Source organism: Chrysemys picta, chromosome 1 (assembly GCF_011386835.1).
Source record: "Chrysemys picta bellii isolate R12L10 chromosome 1, ASM1138683v2, whole genome shotgun sequence".
NCBI classification, from domain to species: domain Eukaryota; kingdom Metazoa; phylum Chordata; order Testudines; family Emydidae; genus Chrysemys; species Chrysemys picta.
In genome coordinates this window covers 233,730,649-233,757,621 of record NC_088791.1, presented here as the reverse complement: position 1 = coordinate 233,757,621, position 26,973 = coordinate 233,730,649, and the positions used below count along the sequence as shown (strand labels likewise).

At 42.9% G+C, this 26,973-nt stretch overlaps 1 protein-coding gene across 3 annotated transcripts in view; it reads right to left on the bottom strand.

Moving 5' to 3' along the window:
• The window catches only part of OCA2 (OCA2 melanosomal transmembrane protein), a 351,992-nt gene that overhangs the window by 175,230 nt on the left and 149,789 nt on the right, over positions 1-26,973 (bottom strand). For all 3 annotated transcript variants that reach the window (XM_065580822.1, XM_065580824.1, XM_065580823.1), the window contains 4 exons: positions 9,175-9,246; positions 5,783-5,848; positions 3,713-3,769; positions 2,455-2,579 (listed from right to left, as the gene is read on the bottom strand). In XM_065580822.1, coding sequence (XP_065436894.1) covers positions 2,455-2,579; positions 3,713-3,769; positions 5,783-5,848; positions 9,175-9,246 — 320 coding nt within the window. The remainder of the gene's footprint in view (positions 1-2,454; positions 2,580-3,712; positions 3,770-5,782; positions 5,849-9,174; positions 9,247-26,973) is intronic.

Genomic DNA, 26,973 nt, shown 5'->3' with positions numbered 1-26,973 from the left:
ACAGAACTGGGTTTATGACTCAATCTAACTCTATGTTATTAAAATGTATACTTCAGAGAGCGAAAAGAACTTCTCATATAAAAACCTAAGTTAAAACAGATGTTATCACAATGAAAATAGTGTCCATTTAAAAGCATAAAAATATTTCAACTTGGGGAACTCCTTACCTGAGGAGGTTGTGAAGGCTAGGACTATAACAGCGTTTAAAAGATAAACCATGGATACATTCATGGAGGTTAAGTCCATTAATGGCTATTAGCCAGGATGGGTAAGGAATGGTGTCCCTAGCCTCTGTCAGAGAATGGAGATGAATGGCAGGAGAGAGATCACTTGATCATTGCCTGTTAGGTCCACTCCCTTTGGGGCACCTGGCATTGGCCACTGTCGGTAGACAGGATACTGGGCTAGATGGACCTTTGGTCTGACCCGGTACGGCCGTTCTTATGTTCTATATTACCCATTTACACTTAATCTAAGACTCCAGAAAAAAAATGTACAGTAAAGTTACATTGTATTATTTGAGCAATAGTATGAGATTATGTAATTAAAGACTGCATTGAAATGCAGTTGCACAAGTCATTCCTTGACTTCTGAGTGCATAACTGTACAACTTTAATGATCCTTTACTATTTTTTCTTGATGGGGCATAGATAAACTTTGCAAAAAAAAATGCTTACTGTAGGCTATAAAAGGAAGCTGTGAAGGATAGTTAATATGTGTTTACCTGAACTGTAGGATTAAACCGTTATAGTTCACTTATCCAAGATTTTCAATTTCCCATATAAACAGGCAATTTCGTAGAACATTGCAAATCATAAAGTGTCTTGACATTCAAAATATGTTTTAAAATAAGTTATAGCTAAAGAAGGTTTATTGAATTATTTCTAAAAACAATTTACCACAAAATATGACAAGAACAGAACATCATATTTTATGCCTCACTGATAAAAAGTCTGAATCCTCATTGTCATGGAATCAGTAGACTTTTCTGTTAGCTTCATCTCCATGGTAATAACAGTGTAAAATAGCACTGGGAAATTATAGGTAAGGACTAAGGAGAACAACAACAGGATAAAAAGAATGACCTCTAGCATGACATTTTCAGAAATATACACATACATAATAACCTTTTATTTTTAGAATAACCATTAGAGTAGAAATTATTGTGATTTTGCTAGTTTAGAAGTACACCTGATAGCAATTCAAATAAAAGATTTTTTCATATGCTGATGTTACCCCACTTCCAGTGTTACAGAATTGTTAGTATAAAACAGAATAAATGCTACAGTAGTATTGCCTGTAAACAGTGTTTCAGAATGTAGACTTTTAGGATTTCAATCCATTACCAATTACATTTTATTTAATTCCAAATATTCTGCAACATAATTGGAGACGCTTGTTTAACCATCTCATTTTTACCTACTGTTAGTGATAAAAATATTGTTTGAGTAAAAGTGATGTGATCTGTTTAAAATATAATCATACAGCAAACAAATTGAGCTTTCATTCACCAGCTGTTTCCCAGCCTATAATAAATTCCACTTGCAAAATAGACCTTTCCTGCTGTAAACTACATTTTAATGGGCCACATATCTTCATACAATTCTATACACGTAAATATGATAAGGACTGCAAGTGCTACATCACCCGATGCCATATTTAAAACCATCTTCCCCACCCCAGTTTTTTTTTTTTTTTAACTAAACTGGATTAACTGGATTTACCAGGTTGAATGTAGGTTAAATTCAGGCCAAAGCGTGATTTATAATCACATGAACTAAATGTAATTACAAATCACATGCAGTTTCCAGAAAGCTGCTGTAACTAACATCACTGTTTTAATAAAAAAAACTATGATTAATCTAGAAATATGAAATTAATCTGGGATTGTATCCACTTCATGGAGATCAATAAGGATAGAATTCAGAGTCTTCTATTCCAAAAAGAGTTCTTCAGTACAGAATAATTGCCAGTTACTACTACTACTGCCAGTTAGCAGGGATTATAATTTCTTTAAATCATCCATTAGGAGGCAAAATTGTACATAAACATTAGTCTATACATGAAGGAATAGGGGTTTGGGGCTGTTTTTTTTAAAAATTCCAGCATCCCTGTTTGCAAGAGCAATTTGCGCCCAGAACGAAATGGGTTCCGCAATTTGCAATTACAATTCAAATGTGGGCACAACTCAGAGTATTTGCATCTGTACCTACTTAATTGCAGAGACAGTTAAACCTGTAAGTACTTGGATTTGTGCTCACAACTGATACATGAAAATAAGGAAGCTGAACTCTTTAATTACTATCTAGAGCTACAACTTTAACAGTCAGAGCATTTGGGGTTGTAAGGTCCATTCAAACTGCTGAACAAACATCTCAAATATGATTTTTGACACACACCAACTAGCAATGGTTAGCTATAAACAACTAACGCCAAAGGCATAACATAAAATACCTTATGGTTACTGGAGTAAAGAGAAGCATTGTGGTAACGTTGTCCAAAAATGCAGAAAGAATTGCAGCAATAAGACACAGAATGATAATCATGGCCCACACTCTGCCTCTAGACAGTTGGTAAGCCTAATAAAACCAAACATATAGCAATGGCATAAAGGCATGGAACATATCAGCTTCATTTTCAGAAATGACCAATGAACAACTTTATAAAAGATGGTGCAACAATGTTATACTAGTCACTTCTTTAGGGCCTGCCAACCAAGGATCTCAGTATGCTTTTCAAACATTAATTAATTTAGCTACGAACTACTCTAGGGAAGCAGGAAAATATCTCTGTTTTACAGATAAGGAAATAGGTACAGAAAGAGTAAGTGATTTGCTAAAGGTAACACAGGGAATCTGTGGCAGAACCAAGAAGAGAATCCAGATTTCCTGTTTTCTCTTGCTTTAACTTCAAATCCTGCATTCCTCCTTTTATAATCATATGGAAATCTACTGCCTTGAATACAATCTAAGTAAACAAGCTTTACACAGGAAACTATGAATGGGACGAGTGAGTATTGAATTTATTCTCCCAACCCATGGGCTGTGCAGCCTAAGCCACCCCACGCTACCATTCTGTTCAGATAGAATAACAGCTGAGTCTTTGATTCAACCCCTACACAAAGGTCTATGGCCGTTAATGATATATAAACATAAACCCAGTGGTCTGACCCACACCTCCTCTCTACTCTCCTCTGGACTGGACACAGATGAGTATGCATGGAGCACAACTTTGTTGCACACAGTGGATAGGAAGTCAATGGGATTTAGGGTGACCTGATAGCAAGTGTGAAAAATTGGGACAAGAGATGGTGGGTAACAGGTGCCTATGAAAGACAAAGCCCCAAATATAGCGATTGTCCCTATAAAATCGGGACATCTGGTCACCCTAATGGGACTACTCACATGCTTAAAATTATGCATGTGGTTAAGTACCCTACTGAATCAGGGTCTGTGGCCTTAACTTATAAAAATATCATTTATTGAAATGCGTCCTCAACACTTAGCTCCTTAAAAGAATTATAAATTAACAATTACTTTGTAGTATGACAAATGTAAATTGTCCTTACATAAATGTTTTTAAATGTATGATTTAGTCTAATAGGTTTGACTAAACAGCAGTTGTATTAGTTCAAGAAATATGTAAGAGTGCTGCAGTAATATAAATACAGTACTATAAAGAATTTAAATGCAAGATGTCACAATAAACCTACCTTTACTGCACAGTAATCAAAAAATCCAGTTTCTGAAAATATGGCCACTAAAAGCATCTACAGAAAAAGAAAGAAAGAAGGATGGAATTATTCACATAAAAAAGTGAATGGTTTGGTTTGTTGCTTTAACAAGGAGTCCTGCATCTCTGCCACAATTTTGGTCCTGATTTTGGAGAGGACATCAGACGTAAATTAGGATGCCACGCGTCAGAAGTCAGATTTCTATTACTGGCATTTATGGTAAAATTTACATCTGTGCAGTAGGGCCATGGTCTTATTTAGGATGCAAGGAGTGCATAGACTTTGTGCAGGTCTCTCTACAGGTGTGAATTTCATTCCTAATTACTTGGTAGGCACCACATGTTACAAATATCTCTGCCCTTCTCGCTAATCAAAAGTGGCCATTAGTTTACAATGGTTTTCTTCAGCAGTGCTCTGTAGAGTCCAGAAGACATCAACTCCCTAAGATTATTTACATTTTTCCATATTTCAGGGAGATTTCCTGGTCCCCCAGTCTTTTTGGATGCAGGAAGTCATTACAATTCATAGATGGCAATGGATTTTGTCTATTTATGATACCATAGCATATTTCAGTCACAAAAGGGCAATACAGATTAATAGGAGTAGAGGTGGGCAAATAATTGATATATTATTATAGTCTAGCCAGGTATATGCTTTTTTCCAATTGCTCATTCAGGCCCACAACAGAACACTGATTAGGACAAAGGAAATCACTTTCTCTAGTCGAGTATGTTTGAGGAAGGCTTAGTGTAAATAAAATTAACAAGTGGAATGAGAGTGATAACGCTCTCCAAAGCTAGTCTCTTTCACCAACAGAAGTTGGTCCAATTAAAGGTATTACCCATCTTGTCTTAGTGGTAACACTTGGCATGTATGCAGGCTTTTTCATTTATAGATCTCAAAGATCCTTTCAATGGGAGATGTGTTATCACTAGAGATCAGCAAAAAAAAATTGATTAATAGTTTATTTGCCCCAAAAAGCAGTTTTGGTTGACCCAAAATTATTTGTGACTTTCTCACAAATTCACAAATGTTTTTCAGGGGCAGAAGTGGTGGCTCCTGCTGCTCTCCTTCTAACTTTTAGCCCAATGGTTATGGCTCCGAGACCAAGGTTCAATCCTCCCAAGCTATAGGGTCATTCTCACTCTCTCTCCCTGGCCCAATGACTATTCATTGTCATTAATAATACAGAGAATAGTCACTGGGCCAGGGAAAGTGAGTGAGAATGATTCTATAGACTGGTGGTTAGAACACTTATCTATAATGAGGGAGACTCAAGTTTAAGTCCTATGTATATTTAATTATTTATACAAAGTAGAACAGCTGAAATAAGAGATTGAGAGAGCCCCACATCTGAACATCCCATAACGCAGTGGCTAGGGTGTTCTTCTGAAATGTGGAACACCCAATTTCGAACACCCAATTTCAAAACCCTATTCACATCAGGCAGAGAGGGGAATTGAACCTGTCTCTCTAACATCCAAGGTGAGCACCCTAAACTCTGGGCTAAAGTGTATTAGGAGAACTCCTCCTCCAGCTCGTCCTTTAAAATGCTAATTTTGGGGACAAATTCACCAATATTTTTGTGCAATTTTCCTATTCATTTTGGATCAAGTCTTTTTTTTTTTTTCCAATTTTTCAGAGCTGCCAGCAAACCAAAAAAATGCCGTGAAAAAGAGCTCTGACCATCTTCTGACCTGAAGAAGAGTTCTGTGCAAGCTCAAAAGTTTATCTTTCGCACCAACAGAAGTTGGTCCAATAAAAGAAATGTTATTCCACCTTGACTCAGCAAACCAAAAAATCAGTTATTTATACAGTTTTAGTTATCACCCCTGTTTTATGAGGGGAAGAAACCAAGACCAACATTTTTCTAAAGTGCCTCATTTTCTCCAAGTTTTTGAGTGCCTCCAGTTTTTAAACACTCTAAAGAAGCCAAATTTTCAACATAGCAGCTCTCAGTTAAAAGGATGTTTACAAATAAAAAGAAACAGCTAGACATTGACTACAATTATTCCAGCACTTTTAGAGCAAAAGTTACATTTTATTTACCATTCCAAACAACAGCGCCAGGGTTTCATAATCAATCCACTCCACCACTTTGATCATGCTTGGTCTCTGCAAATCAAACAATACAATGATCAGTTAATCCTGTGGATCACCTAACTAATGATTAGCTATGGAACTTCAAATTCCACTTAATTGGTGAACTATTTAAATAAGCTGTGATAGAAATTAATTAGTGTTTCTGCAATGTACCCAAAGAGGGCTCTTTTCTATTATCTCTGAAAAATGCTGACAGCCTGAATGGTTCATTATCTAGCACCTACATTTGGTTTTTAATTTGTTTGTTTCTCTTGTACAGAAATAAATGAAAACTGGTTTATAGACTGCACTTCACTTTACTTTCTGCTAACAGAATAGGACAATTCACCTTCACCTGTGGACAAATTGAAGGGAATTCAGAGAAGAGTAGTCACAAGGATATGTGCAAAGATTGAAAGAACTAGTAAGTACATAGTTTTGCTAATTGTCAATTAAGGAGCATGGGGAAAGATAAAAATATTTGAAAGGAGTAAATACCACTGAGGGAGTGTTATCATTTATGGTGGCCCCAAGGCAGTATAACCAGTAGATATGTTTGTTTAGGCTCCATGGGAAACCTAATATGGCTGAACATGACAAAAATGTGAGGGATAAAGATATCAGTTTTCAGACAGAGCCAAGGAGCTCTGGTATACCTTACGACATTAATTTTTTTCCCCAGGTGAGTGTATTGTGATCTCTTCTTGATATTTTGAAAAAAAACCAGCTTTATGATTGTAAGGGATTTATTGCAAATTAATAAAAGCAAACTTGAAATTAAGTAAACGTCTAACTAAAACTATAAATCTTTACCAGACTATTTAAGGATTGAACAGCACAATTGTCAAATCAAAATTTCAATTGGAATTGAACTAATAAACAAATTGACAATAATGGAATGGAATCAACAACTGACCAGATCATAGGATGAAAACAGTTAAGGCTTAAATCATGGAGTTAATATAACACATGATCTATTTTTGTACAAACTTAAGGTGTCATAGTCTGCTTTTAAGTTCCTGAACCAGTTACCAGACTTCCTTAAAGTTGCCCCTGACTGAATGACTTCTACCTTGCCTTTCTACAGTTAACTCTTTCCTTACCTAATCTCCCTCTCTCTGATACAAAGTGAACAACAACCCATAATTTCCCTTTTGGGAGCAGATACTCTTTTATAACCCAATGGGACATGAAGCAATTAAGTTAGGATTTACTGCAGATTTAGAATAAGCACGCGCTATTTCTTTGACATACACATACACACTCTCTTGTTCATACTTTTGAAATGTTTGGAGAAAAATCAATAAAGGTGCCAAGCATCCTTGCCAGGCAGATTAAAAGGGGGAACAAAATTGAAAAAGGTTACTTAGGCCATGTCTACACTGCAGACCTTAGAGAGGCACAGCTGTACCGCTGCAGCTGCACAACTGTAAGGTCTCCCATGTAGCCGTTCTATGCCAATGAGCAGTTGTAGCTATGTTGGTGGAAGACCGTCTCTAGCTGACATAGCGTTATCCACACCGGCGCTTTTGTCGGTGAAACTTATGTTAGTCAGGGGGGTGTTTTTTCCACACCCCTGTCCAACAAAAGTTTTACTGACAAAACTGCTAGTGTAGACATAGCCTTAGAGAAAAAAAATGATTCTTTAGCTTGCTGATCTTTGGAGCATCAGCATCAAGACTGCAGAACAGGGACCAGGTGATGTCATCTCTGGTCTCAGTATCTTTCATTGGCTGGTGGGCTTCCTTGGGCAGTTGGCTGGTCAGATGATGATGTCGTGGTCTCCTCCTTCCTGGAAGGAGGAGAAGCGGCAGCCCTTCTTGGTGTTGTGATGGCCCAGAAAGGATCACACCTTATTTAGGGCACCTAGACCTTTAAGGTTGTGATTCTAGTTTGCTCCATTCAACATCACGGCACTGGAGAGCTTCCAAGAAAATCAGATGTTACAAGCTTCATAGCCCAATAATATGGTCCAATCAATCAGAGTTGAGGGATAGGCAGGTTGACCTTTCTTTATCTGGGAAGCACTAACTCTTACTGGCAATATACATCACTGAACCCAGGGCCAGCTCTAGGATTTTTGCCGCCCAAAGCAAAAACAATGTTGCCCCCCCCCGTTCTTTAATTACCCCACCCCTGGCCCCGCCTCAACTCCGCCCCTTCCCCAAATCCCCAGCCCTGCCTCCTCCCCCCAGGCTCTCAAGCCTAGAAGGAAGGGAGGGGGAGAAGCGACGCCCGCGCCGCGGCCGCTCGGGATCTCCCCCTCCCTCCCAGGTTTGAGAGCCTGGGAGGGAGGGGGAGACTCTGAGTGGCCCCGGCGCAGGCGCCGCTTCTCCCCCTCCCTCCCAGGCTCTCAAGCCTGGGACGGAGGGGGAGCAGCGGCGCGCGAAACGGCTGCTCGGGATCTCCCCCTCCCTCCCAGGTTTGAGAGCCTGGGAGGGAGAGCGAGTAGCGGCGTGCGAATCAGCTGTTTCGCGCGCCATGGCAGCAGCAGTGGAGGTGAGCTAGGGCGGCCGGGGCACATTTTTAGGGGCGGCATTCTGGCGCCGGCCATGCCGCCCCTAAAAATGTGCCGCCCCAAGCACCAGCTTGTTTTGCTGGTGCCTAGAGCCGGCCTTGACTGAACCACAGGAACAGATCCTTCCAAGAATATGAAAAACATGGGATCAGGAGGAGATGACTCCACAGATGCAATTACAGGACCCTCCTTCTCTGCGGGGATACAAATGGCCAAACCCCTCTAATCTTCTATATATTCTGGATGCATTCAGTAACCTAATGGCCTATATGGTCTCTTACATGACTCATACTTCCAGTCAGACCTTCATTCTCTCAGTACTTTTGAAGATATAAGGGATTATTACTGGTAAAAATTGGGGAACTATGGGATTTGCATAGCCTGATGGAGTAAAAGATTATCCATTAGCAAAAGTGCTAGCTCCATCACTATTAATATAGACCTTACATAAGCTACAAAAAGTTAAGAGTTTGCAGAACCTAATAAAATTGAAGGTTAGACTAGGCCTCACCTAGGCCCATTACATCACACAGTAAAGTAGATTAAATTAGCGTAAATCTGAATTAAGCTGAAAATGGTTTTATTCAAGTTCCTGCAGAATCAGAATATCATACCATTAAGTTGGCCTTGCTCTCTTTTTTCCCATCTGGAGCCAAGACTGCATCTCTCTTTCATGGTCCCAAGCACAGGAATTCACAGAGTACACAAATACTGTTCTTGCAGCATTTTAAGTCTCATAGAGACTGCTGCACCATGGGACCATTTTCACAGGAATAAGAATGTGTGGATTTATGATACAATGCACAGAAATAAACTGAATACTTGAAATGTTGCAACTTACCTCACCAACCACAGCTAATGCAGCTAAAGCTGCCAAGGAGCCCAACATTGCTGCTAGGGTTCTGTGAACAATCTGTAACAAAAGGCAAGACATTATTGAAGACTATTTTAAATCTGTTTAGGCCTCCTCTACACCTAAACACTAAGTCAACCTAGCTATGTCGCACTGAAATGGGTTACCTAGAGAGGTGGTGGAATCTCCATCCTTAGAGATTTTTAAGGCCTGGCTTGACAAAGCCCTGGCTGGGATGATTTAGTTGGGGTTGGTCCTGCTTTGAGCAGGGGGTTGGACTAGATGACCACCTGAGGTCTCTTCCAACCCTATTCTTCTATGCTTCTATGATTCATGGGTGTGAAAAATTCACAGCCCTGATAGACAGGGTTAAGCCTGCCAACCAACTCTATTCTCCACTCCTTAGCTCCTTGAATGAGTCATATATAACAGCTGGCCTGATATCTTCCGCTCTAATCAAGGCTGGCCTTACCATGAGGCGAACTGAGGCGGCCACCTCAGGTGCCAGACGGTGGGGGGACGCCACTAGGACCCAGAGTGTAGAAAATTGTGTCTGCTGCTGGTGCATATGTATTCTCTCTGCTCTAGATGCACAGAGATGGTGGAGTGCTGTGCTGGAGGAAGGAGGGTACAAGAGACATAACAGGCAGGTAGGAGTCAGTTGGGCCCTTAAGATGATATCTGCTGATATCTTCCCTCACTCAGGCCCTACTACCAGCCTGCTTATTAGTCCCCTTCAATTGAGTGTTGAGAGCCACTATAGCTGGCACAGAACAGCAGTCTGAGTGAAAGAAGAAAACGCCCCTCTGGGGCAGCATTCAGAAAAAGAAAAAGAAAAAGAAGCTTTTCTATCTAAGCAGGAAGGAGCTCTCCTGAGATACAGAGACACAAATGTTCACGGTGAGCCTTCTAGCCCCAGTGAGGATGAGAGAGTGGTGAGGAGATGCCTGATCTTCCAGTTAGTCAGAGTGCAGGTGACCTGGCAGCTACTGCAGCATCCATATCTCCATCTCAAATGGATGTAACCATGCATATTCCTGAAGAAAAGTGTAGATCAGAGAAGAGTGTGGTGGAGGCACAAAAAACGGCTGCTGCTGAGTTTAGTTCCTTAAGTCTAGATGATCCAGGACTGTGGACCAGGGCTGGCTCCAGGGTTTTTGCCACCCCAAGCGGCAAAAAAAAAAAAAAAGCCGTGATTGCGATTGGCGGCAGCTCCACTGCGCTGCTTTCTTCTTCAGCGGCAATTCGGAGGCAGGTCCTTCCCTCCGAGAGGGACAGGGCCCTCCGCCGAAGATCCCATTGTGCCGCCCCTTCCCCTTGCCGCCCCAAGTACCTGCTTGCTCAGCTGGTGCCTGGAGCTGGCCCTGCTGTGGACTCACTTGAGCAGTAGCCTGAGGGACTTCCTTGTACTGCATGGGCCACAGCAAGTGAAAAAAACTCATGTTCCCCAAAGACAATGAAAATAGAAGTTTCCATCCAACACATTACTGGCGTGAAATCCACAATGGTGACAAAGTGGGGAGGGGTTTTTGTTGCAAACTCTTCCAGTCTAATGTTCCAGCCACATTGGGTTCTACAGGAACAAAGGACTGGAAAAATCTGGCTAGAAATCCAGCATGCCATGAGAAGGCAGCAAATCACCAGAGCATTCCATAGGTGGAAAGAGTTTGAGATGAGACTAAGGTTAAAGGCCACCATAGAAAATTAGCATCAAGAGAAGATTGTATCAGAGTCTCTTTACTGGCAAAATGTTCTGAAAAGGCTCATTGCCATTGTGAGAATGTTTGCTATGCAAAACCTAGTGCAGCGTGGCACTTCAGATCAGCTGTATGTGCCAAAAAATGTAAACTTCCTTAAAATTGTGGAGCTGATGGCTGAGTTTGATGCTGTACTCCAGGAGCATCTAAGAAGAGTCACCACCCAAGAAATGTACACACACCACTACCTTGGAAAAAATTCAAAATGAGATCATACAGTTACTGGCAACAAAAGTCAAACAGAAGATTGTGGCAGATCTGAAGTCAGCAAGATATTACTATGTTATTCTGGACTGCACACCTGACATCAGCCATACGAAACAAATGACTTTAATGGTGTGTTTTGTAACAACAGAACCTAGTGAAAATGTCCCTGCAATGGGGACTGTCAGAGAGCATTTTCTAGAATTTATTGACATTGATGATACTACAGGAGCTGGTATGACAAAGGTGCTGCTTAAAAATCTGGAAGATACAGGAATTGCGATAGCTGACACGAGAGGTCAGGGCTACGATAATGGTGCCAACATAAGAGGAAAGAACAGAGGAGTGCAGCCACGGATCCGAGAGTTAAACCCTCAAGCTTTTTTTGTCCCATGCAGTTCTCATTCATTGAACTTGGTGGTCAGTGATGCAGCATCAGCTTCTAGTGAGGCTGCTGAATTTTTTAATGTAATTCAAAGCATCTATGTATTTTTCTCTGCATCAACTCATTGATGGCAAATTTTGAAGCAACATCTGGGAACATCCTCTCTGACACTGAAACCACTGAGTGCCACACAATGGGAAAGTTGAGCGGAGGCGATAAAGCCTATCAAACACCAAATTGGGACAATAGATGATGCAAGAGTTGCGATTATGGAGGATAATGTTATGATAGGAACTGTTTGTGGGAGAAAAGTGGCAGAGGGCAATAGAATCACCAGAAACATACATAACTTCAAATTTCTGTGTGGCTTAGTGTTGTGGCATGATGTACTGTTTGAAATAAATGTTGTAAGCAAGAGACTCCAAGGTGTTGACCTTGATATATCTGGAGAAATGGAACAACTGGACAAAGCAAAGTCAGACCTACAGTTTTACTGGTCAGATGAGGGATTTCAAAACGTTCTGAAAAGTGCACAGAAGTTGGCAGAGGAACTTCACACTGAAGCTATTTTCCCACCCATTCAAGAATACAAGAATCATTGAAGAAGACGACCTTTTGATTACAAGACACAGGATAATCCCATAAGAGACCCCAAACAACAATTCAAAGTTGAATTATTTAACCAGGTGCTAGATTATGCAATACAGTCAATTGACGAACATTTCATGTAGCTCAAGGAACACAGCAGTATATTTGGGATGTTGTATGATATTCCAAAACTCCTCACTATACCTGAAGAAAACCTACACCAGCAATGCAGGGCACTAGAGACAATGTTGACACATAATGACATGTGCGATATTGATGCGAGTGATTTAGGTGATGAACTGAAAGCCCTTTCAAGATACATTTCAGCAGGATCAACTCCAAAGGCTGTTCTGGAATATATGTGCACACATAAGATGACCACCCTCTTTCTAAATGCTTTTGTTGCTCTGCGCATACTTCTAAAACTTCCTGTAACCGTTGCCAATGGAGAACGCAGCTTCCATTTCAATGGAGCATGAGCTGGCCCAGACTGTGGACCTTTAGGAAGCAGTTCAAATCTTTGCAACCAAGAAAGCACGGAAAGCACCACTCTGATTATTCAAACAGATAAAAATGCCAGTGTTTATTATGCAGACAAGAAAAATTACATTTGCTGTTCAGGCATTTGAAAGTTAAGTGTTACTTAAAATTTTTGAACAATGCATTTTAAGTTGTTAGTTCTCCTTTATGGGGGTAGGTAGCAGAGCAGTTCCATGAGAGGAGTAGAACAGGAAGAAGGCAGAATTGAGATCTTTCAAAGTTTTGGCCCAAGCGAAGGGCCATGGGGGTGTCATTTGCGCTCCCTGCCTCAGGTGCCAAAATGTTGTGGGCCATCGCTGCCTCTAATTGCCCACTGGATCTCCTCCAAATCATTTTGCTATCTTCACTCTTTTTAATCTACTCTCAGCAGTGTGTACATAGATCTCTGCCTGGCACAGCTTCAGGGGCTCTTCTCCATCCTCATTATTTTTGAATTTTCTGTAAATCCCTGTTACAGAACCCTCATTACTCAAAGTTCTGTATTAATATGCCTAGTAAGAAATCTATTTGTCAAAAAACATTTTCTGACTCTTGTTTGTTGTCTGTATTGTTATACACATGCTGTTGACAGCTATTTTGAAATAAATTACCAAAATAATTGAAACTGGTGTGATTATATTGTGTTATTTTGACAAATAAAATATGCAACATTTTGCAGAATTTTAAAATAGCGCGCAGAATTTTTTAAATTTTTGGCACAGAATTCCCTTAGGAGTAATTTAGGTTTCACTGTGCACCTTTGTCTCCCTATTCAAAATGTGCTTCCACTACCTCTGCATTGCCCTCTAGTCTATTTGAAACCAGCAGCTAAAAGCATTTTCTTTGCCCACTGCTTAGACCATGTCACTCCCCTTCTCTACCTTCTGTAACAGTAGTCTTGAATACCCATTGTACGCAATAGACATTTGATTCAGCCTTATTTATTTATAAGGTATATACAAAGTCCTGCTTCGCCAAGTGCAGGAAGAACAAACAATAGTGGATAAAGTCTTTGCTTACAGCCCCAAGCCTCTTTAGCCAGCATCTACCCCAGAAGCCCTCTCTCTCTAGCTTCTTCCAGGATCATACACTGTGCTTGTCCAGGCAGTCCCACTGTCTCAGCCAGTCTGCCTTCCTCCTCCTCCTCTCTCTTTCTCTCTCACACACACATGCATGCACACACAGTTCCACTATTCAGAGCCCCAACCCCTGCATTTTGAAAACCTTGAGTTACATGATTCAGTCTCTACTCGGGCCTTGGCTACACTGGAGCTGTACAGCGCTGCAACTTGCTGCGCTCAGAGGTGTGAAAACGCCCTCACCCTCACCCTCACCCCCCCCCCCCCCGAGCGCAGCAAGGGCAGCACTGTAAAGCACCAGTGTAATCAGTGCCTGCAGCGCTGCATGCTCGCTCGCAGCGCTGCAAGCTATTCCCCTCGGAGTGGTGGAGTACTTACAGCGCTGTGAGAGAGCTCTCAGGGCAGCTCTGGGAAGTCCTGAGTGTAGCCAAGGCTTCAGTGTTTCTATGTGCCTGGCTTTGGGTGCTGCTGCCTTTGTTTCAGCGACCTAAGTACAATAGCTTCTTTATATTTATTCTGAATGGAAGGCAGCAGCCACAGCCACACCTGACCCATAACAATGTTTAGTCAAACCCATAACAAATACAATATTTTGAAATACATTGCACTTTCAAAGCATCTTTTATCCAAGGTTTTCAAAGCACTTTTACAGACTTTAGGCCTGTTAACAGTGTTATTCTATCCAATTTACAGATAAACAGGCCAACATCTGCTAAATGCCATGTCCAAAATCTCAAAATAGATCAGTAGCAGAGCTGAAAAATAGGACCCCAGTGTCTTCTTTGGCGCACTAGACAACAACTCCACAAATGCTCTTGTAATAATGCAATAAGATTACATTAGAAAAGTACTCATTGAAAGAAATAGTCACCATGTGTCTAATGGCTTTATTGCACTGATTAAATATTTAAAGAGGAAATATTAAGCTAAAATATGTCCTAATAAAAGGTGTTTTTTTACTCCCAAAGCTGGTTGACAATTATTTAATCTACAATGTCTAGAATGTTGGGAATAATTAAGAAAGGGAATAGATAATAAGACAGAAAATATCATGTTGCCTCTATATAAATCCATGATATACCCACATCTTGAAAACTGTGTGCAGATGGGGTCACCCCATCTCAAATAAGATATATTGGAACTGGAAAAGGTTCAGAAAAGGGCAACAAAAATAGTTAGGGATATGGAACGGCTTCTGTATGAGGAGAGATTAATAAGACTGGGATTTTTCAGCTTGCAAAAAAGACAGATAAGGGGAGATATGATTGAGGTCTATAAAATCATGACTGATGTAGAGAAAGTAGATAAGGAAGTGTTGTTTAATACTTCTCATAACACAAGAATTAGGGGTCAACAAATGAAAATAATAGGCAGCAGGATTAAAACAAATAAAAGGAAGTATTTCTTCACACAATGCACAGTCAACCTGTGGAACTCCTTGCCAGAGGATGTTGTGAAGGCCAAGACCATAACAGGGTTCAAAAAAGAACTAGATAAATTCATGGAGGATAGGTCCATCAATGGCTATTAGCCAGGATGGGCAGGCATGGTGTCCCTAGCCTCTGTTTGTCAGAAGCTGGGAATGAGCGACAGGGGATGGATCACTTGATGATTACCTGTTCTGTTCATTCTCACTGGGGCACCTGTCGGAAGACAGGATACTGGGCTAGATGGACCTTTGGTCTGGCCCAGTAGGGCATTCTTATGTTCTTATGAAGATTTGTTTCACAGATTGAATCATTTTTGATCATCAAAGAGAAATTTATTTTCAACAATAATGTAGGTGACAAATCTGAGGAACTGTCACAGATTGAAGTGTCACTAGAGGAGGTTTTGGAATTAATTGATAAACTTAATATTAACAAGTCACCAGGACCACAGGGCATTCACCCCAGAGTTTTGAAAGAACTCAAATGTGAAGTTGCGGAACTATTAACTAAGGTTTGTAACCTGTCCTTTAAATCGGCTTCTGTACCCAATGACTGGAAGTTAGCTAATGTAATGCCAATATTTAAAAAGGGCTCTAGAGGTGATCCCGGCAATTGCAGACCGGTAAGTCTAACGTCGGTACCGGGCAAATTAGTCGAAACAATAGTTAAGAATAAAATTGTTAGACACATAGAAAAACAAACTGTTGAGCAATAGTCAACATGGTTTCTGTAAAGGGAAATCATGTCTTACTAATCTATTAGAGTTCTTTGAAGGGGTCAACAAACATGTGGACAAGGGTGATCCAGTGGACATAGTGTACTTAGATTTCCAGAAAGCCTTTGACAAGGTCCCTCACCAAAGGCTCTTAAGTAAAGTAAGTTGTCATGGGATAAAAGGGAAGGTCCTTTCATGGATTGAGAACTGGTAGAACTGGTTAAAAGACTGGGAACAAAGGGTAGGAATTAATGGTAAATTCTCAGAATGGAGAGGGGTACCTAGTGGTGTTCCCCAAGGGTCAGTCCTCGGACCAATCCTATTCAACTTATTTATAAATGATCTGGAGAAAGGGGTAAACAGTGAGGTGGCAAAGTTTGCAGATGATACTAAACTGCTCAAGATAGTTAAGACCAAAGCAGACTGTGATTAACTTCAAAAAGATCTCACAAAACTAAGTGATTGGGCAACAAAATGGCAAATGAAATTTAATGTGGATAAATGTAAAGTAATGCACATCGGAAAAAATAACCCCAACTATACATACAATATGATGGGGGCTAATTTAGCTACAACAAGTCAGGAAAAAGATCTTGGAGTCATCGTGGATAGTTCTCTGAAGATATCCGCGCAGTGTGCAGAGGCGGTCAAAAAAGCAAACAGGATGTTAGGGATCATTAAAAAGGGGATAGAGAATAAGACTGAGACTATATTATTGCCCTTATTTAAATCGATGGTACGCCCACATCTCGAATACTACGTACAGATGTGGTCCCCTCATCTAAAAAAAGATATACTGGCACTAGAAAAGGTTCAGAAAAGGGCAACTAAAATGATTAGGGGTTTGGAACGGGTCCCATATGAGGAGAGATTAAAGAGGTTAGGACTCTTCAGCTTGGAAAAGAGGAGACTAAGGGGGGATATGATAGAGGTATATAACATCATGAGTGATGTGGAGAAAGTGGATAAGGAAAAGTTATTTACTTATTCCCATAATATAAGAACTAGGGGTCACCAAATGAAATTAATAGGCAGCAGGTTTAAAACAAATACAAGGAAGTAGTTCTTCACGCAGCGCACAGTCAACTTGTGGAACTCCTTACCTGAGGAGGTTGTGAAGGCTAGGACTATAACAGCGTTTAAAAGAGAACTGGATAAATTCATGGTGGTTAAGTCCATTAATGGCTATTAGCCAGGATGGGTAAGGAATGGTGTCCCTAGCCTCTGTTTGTCAGAGGATGGAGATGGATGGCAGGAGAGAGATCACTTGATCATTGCCTGTTGGTCCACTCGCTCTGGGGCATCTGGCATTGGCCACTGTCAGTAGACAGGATACTGGGCTAGATGGACCTTTGGTCTGACCTGGTACGGCCGTTCTTATGTTCTTATGTTCTAACAAAAAGCATATGACAAAGGTTTAATGTACTTAACTGCATTTACCACTATCACAGTAACAAATGGGTTAGCTGAGTTTAAATATCATTGGATGGAAGTCAAAATTATTTCTACAGGAAAATAATATTGATAAGAAAAATCTCATTTGCTACTAATTTCATTAGAAAGGTTCTGTTGAGAAGAGAGTAATAGAGTGCCAACATCTCAGGGCCCTTCTGTTTGTTTATAGTATGAGAGGAAGAAGAAAAGGAAATGTTTAGTTTCTAGTTTTTACTTTGATTTGAAACTTTTATGTTTTAACACCGCCAGCACTCCACACTACTAAAAGTGCAATATATTAATTGAATGGAAAAATTCATATACAATTGATTACATTTAAGAATGAAAATAAAAATCTCCTTCGCTGATTCACGTTGGATTTTCTACAGGTGCATGCCTAGACTCCGACCCTTCAAGATGACGCTATGGAAGCTTTACACGTGTTTAGGGCCTTTCTGACACTGTGAGGTTGGAGAGTGTTTGGCAGTTGGATGAAGTGATTTGATCTTACAGTTCAGGCTCAACTGAAGGTTCCAAAGCAGTGTTGTCGGTCAAGAGAGGAGTTAGGCTCATTAATGGAGTTCAGGGAAAAATCACTGCAGTCCTCAGCTGTCCACTAGCCAGCTGTCCACTAGGCATCGCCTCCATGGTTCAACAGCCCAGACTGGACATTTAATATGGATCAACCCTTTATAGTAAATAGTTTCAATGCAACAAAGAAACCACACTGCCCACTCCCTCACAACAAGCAGGAACTTCTTGGAATCCCTTTTGTTTTCTCCCTTAGTTTCCACTTCCTTGACTCCCCTTGTATCATATATTTAAATGTGGGGCTCTGGGATCCACAACATGAGCCAGGTCTCACGTTTACTCCAGGTTCTCTCTATTCATAGGTCACCTTCAGCTCCTTCCATCTAACCCACACACTTAAGATATTTCTACCAGCCTCCCCACTACTAAAAATACCGCCTTCGTGCTTCTCAACCTCAGATCAGTCCCCCCCTGCCAGAAAGTTAGGTAGGTCTGCATAGGTCTACAACTGCACTGTAAGTCAGCCAGTATGTTTGCAGTCCTTTAACTAAGTACCAATGGTTCAACTTAACCTAAATTAGCAAATTCACAAATGGAACTTGTAAGCTCCTTGAACTAACCGGTTTTTATAGAACTATCTGTGCACTTAAATGGCTGCCCAGGTATTCACACACTGTCTAGCCTGAAGAGTGCATCTCTAATCTTCTGGATATTTTCTACTGTGTAGTTTTTAAATCTACATCTTTCAAACCAGACAAAGGCATTAGACCCTTCTGAGAGCTACATCCCTGGCAAGTTTCAAAATTTAGCCATTTTGGCTGCTGGCCTGTTCAAAAGGAAGTGGAGTTAAATTTTTAAGCAATGGGGAAAGTGTGTTTTTCCTTTCTCCCATAGCTCTACATTATTTGAGGGAATACTGGTAACATTTGCCAAGAAAAAAAATCCCTTAAGACCAAGCACTGATCATTTCATCCCCAAAAGTGAAAGGTTCAGATAATTATGAGCATGTGAAAATAGGGGGCTTACTTCTAATGATCCCTAGTGGCACCAGTTACAATGCTGTGCCTGAAGTATTCTACGGATTGTGAATACAACCATCTGAGATCATGGAATAAGATACATATATAGTAAGGGCCTGGAAAGTCCCAAGGTCTCCAGAGGTTTGGATGTATTTTTTTATTTTTCCTTTGTTTCTACAGAATGAAGTTGCCTTTTAATCTGTGGAATTTTCATGCACTCCTTATTGTGTAAATTGTGTTGACTGATTTCTCCATCTCACATTATACACATACTCAGAAGTACAGGTTACGAGGTCCTCGCCGTCACCTGGGGGTGATGTTCAGAGGTGAAAGTAAGCCGGTACATCCTGGCAAGCGCCAGTGTGCCGTACCGGGGTGGACTGGCTTCCCCTGGCGGCAATTTAAAGGGCCTGGGGCTCCCAGCAGTGGCTGGAGCCCCGGGCCCTTTAAATTGCCACCAGAGCCCTGCTGCTGAAGCCCTGGGGAAGCGGCAGTGGGGCTCGGGTGGCGATGTAAAGGGTCCGGGGCGCCTGCCGCAGCTACTGCCCTGTCCCTTTAGATCGTCCCCGGAGCCCTGGGGTAGCGGCGGTGGGGCTCCAGGGGCAATTTAACGGGTCTGGGGATCTGGTAGCCACTACTGTCCTGGGCCCTTTAAATCATCCCCAGAGCCTGCCGGAGCCCTGGGGTAGCGGCGGCAGGGCTCCGGTGGCTATTTAAAGGGTCCGGGGCTGAGGCAGTCACTACCACCCCAACCCTTAAAATAGCCGCCCAGAGCCCTGCCACCGCCTCCCCAGGGCTCCAGGGACGATTTAAAGGGTCCGGGGCTCCGGTAGCCGCTACCACCCCAGGCCCTTTAAATCATCCCCGGAGCCTGACGGAGCCCTGGGGTAGCAGTGGTGGGGCTCAGGTGGTGATTTAAAGGGCCAGGGGCTCAGCCACCATTACCTCCCCGGGCCCTTTAACTTGCCGCCAGAGCCCCGCCACCGCCTCCCCAGGGCTCCAGCAACAGAGCTCCAGGGACGATTTAAAGGGCCCGGGGTGGTAGCAGTAGCCGGAGCCCCAGGCCCTTTAAATCACCTCGGTGCTCCCAGCCGCCTCTGCAGCTGGTAGCTGCGGGGGTGATTTAAAGGGCCCAGGGCTCCCAGCTGCTGCTACCACAGCCCCAGCCCCAGGGCCGGCTCCAGGCACCAGGCACCCAAGCACATGCTTGGGGCGGCCCCTGGTAAGGGGCGGCAGGGGGAGCGCGGCGCAGCATTCCCGGGGAGGGGGGGGGCGTTCCAGCGGCTCTCGGCGGGGGGCGGGGGCGGGCTCTGGCGGCGTGGGGGGGGCATTCTGGCGGCTCTCGGCGGGGGGCGGGCTCTGGCGGCGCGGGGGGGCGTTCCGGCGGCTCTCGGCGGGGAGCGGGCTCTGGCGGCACGGGGGGCGGGCTCCGGCAGCGCGGGGGGGGGGCGTTCTGGCGGCTCTCGGCGGGCTCCGGCGGCGCTGGGGGGCGTTCCGGCGGCTCTCGGCGGGGGGCAGGCTCTGGCAGTGCAGGGGGTGTTCCGGCGGCTCTCGGTGGGGGCGGGCTCCGGCGGCGCTGGGGGGCGTTCAGGCGGCTCTCGGCGCTCGGCGGGGGGGGCAGCGCGGGGTTGGGGGGGATCTGGCGGCGCTCGGCACGGGGGGTAGGCTCCGGCATGCGGCGCTCGTCGGGGGGCGGCGCGGGCGTGGCGCTGGAGGGGGGTTCCGGCGGTGCTCAGCGGGGGGGCGGCGCTCTGGGGGGGGTTCTGGCGGCGCTCGGCTGGTGGGTTCGGGGGGCGGCGCTTTTTTTTGCTGCTTGGGGCAGCAAAAAAGCTAGAGCCGGCCCTGCCCAGCCCCTTTAAATCCTGATTTAAAGTGCCTGGGGATTTAAAGGCTCTGCCTCTTCTGGTAGAGGTCATGCCTCTTCCGGTTGAGGCCCCGCCCCATCCTAAGGACTCCGGAGTACCGGTCAGTCCTTTAAGTTACTTTCACCCCTGGTGATGTTTTCTCAAGTTCTGCAGGAAGGCTAGAGAGCTTTCCTGAAAAAATGGAGTCATGATTCAGCTTCTTCATCCTGATGAGTTTCCAAGAGATATAAGTAATAGCATTTCCTAGAGACTGAACAATGACTATTCAGGTACAAAACACATTGTCAATAGATTGTCCACTGTGCAGCCCTTCATTCCAACAAACTATGAATCAGAAGCTATACAATAATAAAATCTAGAAAATACATTCGTATGCTGTCTAAAATAAGATGCAATTATTCAGTGGATGGATTTTGAGTGAGGGATAGGAAAGAGTAGATTTCTATTTAGATTTTTTTTATGCTACACTACCGGTAAAACCCTTATGAGCTGTCGTTAGGTCATACTGTTCTGGTCTTTCAGAGCAGATATACTTTATACTCCCCATCTAAAAAATACATTTGAGAGAATTTAGTGCTTATGAAAGATGATAGTGACCCACAATGAAGGTTTTTTTTCTCTTATTATCAATCCTATTACTCATCCCATCCCCAGTGTGTACTGTTTCTTTAAATCTGAAGCAGGAACTCTGGCAGAGGGCAGGGGAAGAGTTTAGGCAGAAGCTCTGCAGTGAGGCATATGGGGAGAGGATCAAATCCTCATCCCATTGAAATCAAAGGGAGTTTTGCCATCACAGATGGACACTTTTTGCAAAAATTCTGGGTCAGTCAAAAACCCAATTTTCCATCAAAATAAGTTTCAATGGAACATTTTCAAATAGTCCTAATAGGGACATAATACAACTAACAAGGAATTACAATATATAATGACATTTTTAAAAATATAAATTTGAGAGACCTTCAAAACTGCAAATAATAGTTAGACCATTCACTCACTCTGAGTTAGACACCAGTCATTTGTGCCTGTGGCAAGACAGACGAGGTCTGGAGGCCCCCTGGCCCTGTGTCACCATGCCACAGAATAGAGCAAAGAGAAGTCCTGCAGGCAGCCTAGAGTGGCTGCAGAGGAACAACCGGTCAGAGGGGCTGATGGAGCAGCCAATCTGGGGCCAGAAGGGCCCTATATAAGACAAGCAGCAGAGCAGAGAAGGCAGTTGCTGTGTGGAGCTTGAGGAGTGAGTCTGGGTGACTGACTGGCTGGCTGGAAGAGAAGCAGTCCCATGGACAGCTCACTGTGGTAAGCTCACTGCAGACAGGACCGAAGCCTGGGGAAGGCTGCTGAAGACCAGGTTGCTGGCTGGCAGGAAGAGCAGCAGGACCAGCAGAAGGTCAGTGTGGGCAGGCTGAAGCCCAGGCTGAGCACAGAACCTTGCCAGGCCAGCGAGGGTTGCAAGATGGGCCCTGCTGGTCTGGTCAAAGACTGAGCCCAGGGACGCCTGCTGAAACACCACCAACTGCAGATACTGGGATGGGCCACGGCTGGGTGGTTGAAGAAGGCAGTGCCTCTGGGAGAAGCCTTAGAGCTACAGCCCCATAACAGGGCCATGATAAGAACTTGGACCGCATACCCTGGGAAGGGGAGACAGTGTGGAGGCTCAGCTGGAGGGCTGAGCTGCTGAAGACCCACTGGGGGGAGGTGCTCATAAGAGGTGTGTGCCACCTTGATGTTTGACCCCCCCAAAAAAAAAACAGGCTCCCACCCAACTGAGAAAACAGGGCCATTCATGAGAGGTGGGTGCCGCCCTGTGAAAAAGAATTGTGTTTGCAAGCACTATCAGCCAGAGGCAGGTGCCAACCCCATTACAGTGCCATTGAAAATATCTCAAGATACTTGGGCATTATATCAGACTTTAGTTAATTATGTTGTTATAGGGATATCACAAAATTTTGAATAGTTTATGGACCTGATCCAAATTCTATTTAAGTCCCTGGAAAATGATTCCCATTGACTTCCATGCGCTTTGGACCAGAACCTATTATTCATTTGGACCCTGGTTTTCTAATATATAATATTCAATGCACATCTCTTTGCAGGTTTGAGGCCTAACTAGGTATCAAATATACTATTCCAAGTTAGAATTGTGTTTTGTACAATGCAAAATACCAAAATGAGAATAAAGCCTAATTTTCCTCTCAGCTGTCTTTCACATGCACACGTTTTCTGTCAATCAAAAAAATCATTTTATTTTACTTAAAATAGAAAAATAATATCCCCAATTAGTTTAACAGTTGACTTCTTTGAGGCATTCTTGGACCCAGTTCGTCCTCTAGTCTATAGAAATTTATGTTTCATGGGATCACTGAAAGTCTTAATATTTTAGAAACAAACCTGCAGACCTGAGCAAACCCCAGGAGACACAGGCTCCGATTCTGTACTCCATTACACCACTGTTTCACACTGGTGTAAACCAGTGTAATGAGTGGAGAATCAGGCCCTATGTCTTGGACCAGAAACCTGAAATTAAGCAAGCAGATGACAATCAACATCAGAACTTGCCTGTGTTACTACCACCTCCACAGATTATTAAAATTGAATGAATTTCAAAAATCTGATTTACTTTTCAATATTTATCATTTAGATAAAATTCACTTCACCTACATAAAACACCACAGGGTGGGACTGCAGCAGAACCCTACTGTGGCAACTACTCCAGTCTATAAACTGTCTAAACAAACACAACAGCACATTTTGTGTCCGAACGACTAAAAATGTCAGATAAAATATTAAGACAAATTGCCTCCCTACTTGAAAGAACTGTTTCCCATAGAAATATTGAAACGTTGTCATTCTTAGTTTGCCACTTTACTACTGAATGAGAGCATCCATGTGACAGTTTAGTGTGCTTTAATTTATGCATATTGTCTTCACACCATCAGTTGATTCCCCTTAACTTTCTTGAGTGCCCCCAAATAGACTAGGCCTCAGAGGAAGTTCTCAAGTATCTAGCATGGAAAAGTTGTTTACGACTTCTATTTAATTAGTTGTGATCATTTAATATCTTAGCTCTTAAATATCGTTCAAAATAACCAAGGATATTAAAACAAGCTCTTGACCTTCCAAAATCATTTTACAGATCACAGCTGTATTGGTTATAATTATGCAAAAAAAAAACCCTTTAAATACACATCTATGCTATTTACTTGTATATAATTTTTAAATTGCGATAATGACATTTGTAAAAATATATTTGGTTAGAATTACTTCTGAACTGGGGTCTTTCATGCCATCCTGAATTTATCAAAAGATATTTATCACAACCTAACGCAAGCAGTGGAAATCTGTCATTTCACTTTAACACCCCAAATATGCAGTTATCAGCCAATCACAACTACTTACTTTTCAATAACCTTCTCTCACAATACAAGAGAAATAGCACAGTCAATGAAACTGAGGCTGTCTCTTCACTGGAAAAATGTGTTGTTGTGTTTGGTTTTTTTACATTGGTATGTGTAGTTATCTCAATGTTAAATCATATTGGAGAAAAGGCATGATAGTTTTTACCTCAAACTTCCTCACAAAGAGTTCTCCAACTGTCCCAGGAACATGATCCTTGTTTGGGATTCAGTGCTCAGAAGGGTTCAGAGAAGAGCCATGAGAATGATAAAAGGACTAGAAAACTTGCCTCATAGTGCTAGAATCATGGGGCTCAATCTATGTAGCTTCACAAAGGCAAGGTTAAGGGGTGACTTGATTACAATCCATAGTACTTACATGGGGAGCAAATATTTGATAATGGGCGCTTCATTCTAGCAGACAAATATATAACAAGATACAGTGGTGGAAGTTGAAGCTGGACAAATTCAGACTGGAAATAAGGCATAATTTTGTTAGCAGTGAAGGTAATTAACCATTCGAACAATTTACCAGGGGTTGAGGTGGATGCTCCATCACTGACAATTTTTAAATCAAAACAGGATGTTTTTCTAAAAGATTTGCTAAAAGGAATTATTTTGGGGCTGTGTTATACAGAAGGTCAGACTAGATGATCACAATGGTCCCTTCTGATCTACAATCTATAAATGTAGGTGGTCAAGGTCAACCCTATCTCCATACCCCTCAGGATAGACCTAGCTACCAGCTAGCTACATTGATGTTAAAAACTACCATGCCTTGTCTCTTACGATTTCACACTGAGTTAGGTATCTTAATGGAAAAAGACTTTTTTCCCCTCAGTGAAGACATACCCACAAGAGCAGAAACTTCAAACCTACTACAGTATATTCCCATCACCCAAATTTCCCTTTATCTGAAAATCCTAATAATCTGAATCCACAGTGTGTCCACAAGATAGCCCTGCAGCTGCCCCTCACGTGGCACACTCCACAGCACCCCATGCAAAGTGCCCCCAGCACAGCCTTCCCCTGAGGATGGCAATACTCACCCCCTACCTGTAGCCACAGGGGTGAACACAGTCTCTCAGAAAGCCTCACCCCAGCCAGTGGGTCACCTGCCCCTTGGTGTCCCCATGCCCAGTCCCCCACAGGTGGTTACTGGAGAAGGGGCTGATCCTGGCCCCCGTTAAGCTGGATCTCCCAGTGCTCACCAATGTACATGGCTCTATCACCATCCAGGAGCCTGCAAAGTTGCCAGACTGGTGCCTGCAGTAGCAGTGTGTGGCCAGCTCTGAGCCAGGCAGCAGCCAATTCCCTAGCAGCACCAAAGTAGGCAGTGACATGGTCAGCCTGCACACCCCACAGCGGACACTGTCTGAGCTCCAACATCAATGGGCTGTCTGGCCAGGCAGTGAGAGGCAAGTCAGCAGGGGATTCTGCATGGCAGCACTGGAGCACCCGAGGCAGCCAGAAGAGCACACGAAATGTGGGACCAGGATGGGGTTGGAAGAAGCAGATCCCAACATTTGGCTATCTGCCAGTTTTGGGTGTCCCCCAGACCATCCAGATTAATAGGATATAGTGTACAGGCAAATGCTTTTTAAAACAATGCCCAATATGCCTGCAGAACTCACTGCCACAAGATATCAATGAGACCAAGAACTTTGCACAATTTGCACAGTTGATACTGGTCACTGTCACAGACAGCATTCTGACCAGTGGCCTAAAACCTGTATGTCAATTCCTATTACTGTATGTATTTTACTATAAGAAATCAATTGCCCCAACTCACCCGTTCTACAGCTCTTTCTGAACACATTTATGGTACTTGATATTAATTAAAAATGCTGTAAATTTCCAAAACCATTGACGGCAGAATGATTTCAGAACATCTGAAACTACTTCAGATCAAAATTCCATTAGCTATTCAAAGGTACTTTACAATCAGTGGCAGATGTGCTTCCCGATTCAATGGGTGCATTCAGGGGGCCAGACCCTGTTACTCACAGCAGTAACAGAGACCCATTCACAACCTGGTGAGGGAGATGGCCCTGCCAGGAGCCCAACACCCCATCCCTGCAGCCTAGAGACTGGGACACATTGGGGCATTGCTCCACCCGGCCCGGCCACCAGCACTCCCTCTGGCAGATTTTGCCCTTCAGGCCTCCAAAATGGTGCATGACTCTGACATCATTGTGCAGCGACGTGCCACGATGACACGTGGCCCAGGCTATGAAGCTGCACGCACCTCCATAACACAAAGGAAAGACTGCAACTCTCCAATCCCACCCCACGTCACCCCAGAAGGTTGTTTCGGCACCTTTCGTTTTGTGATTTCTGTGAGTGCAATTGACCCCAGTCAAGGCGGGCTAAAGCCACCCCTGTGTACAACTCATGCACAGTTTATCAAGTGTTTTTGGTAGACTGTAATGCTGCCTTTATGAAAATGAACAATTCTTCCAAAATTCAGGAGGCAAGTAAGTGCCTTATCTTTTAAGCAGGTAAAATGAGATGATTTAGAAGCCAGACTATATTATTCTAAAGCACTATTTTCCCAGTTGAAATCTAGGGCATCCTGGCTTCTAAAATTTGCCTTTGAAGATATTTGATAAATGATACACCATATCCAACATTTCATTTCTCTTTATAATAGTGATAAATGGCAGCTGAAAGATGATTGTCAATGACTTTAGTGTAAAGCTTCAAATGCAGCTCAATTCATCTGCTCTCCACTTTTTATCCAGTGACATATGTATGCCTGTTGCATTAAAATATTTCTCTCTTAATGAAGCATTCATTTGCATCTAATAAAAATGGCAATACTTCAACATTTGCATAGGAAACAACTCTAGCAAACATCGATTTTGTG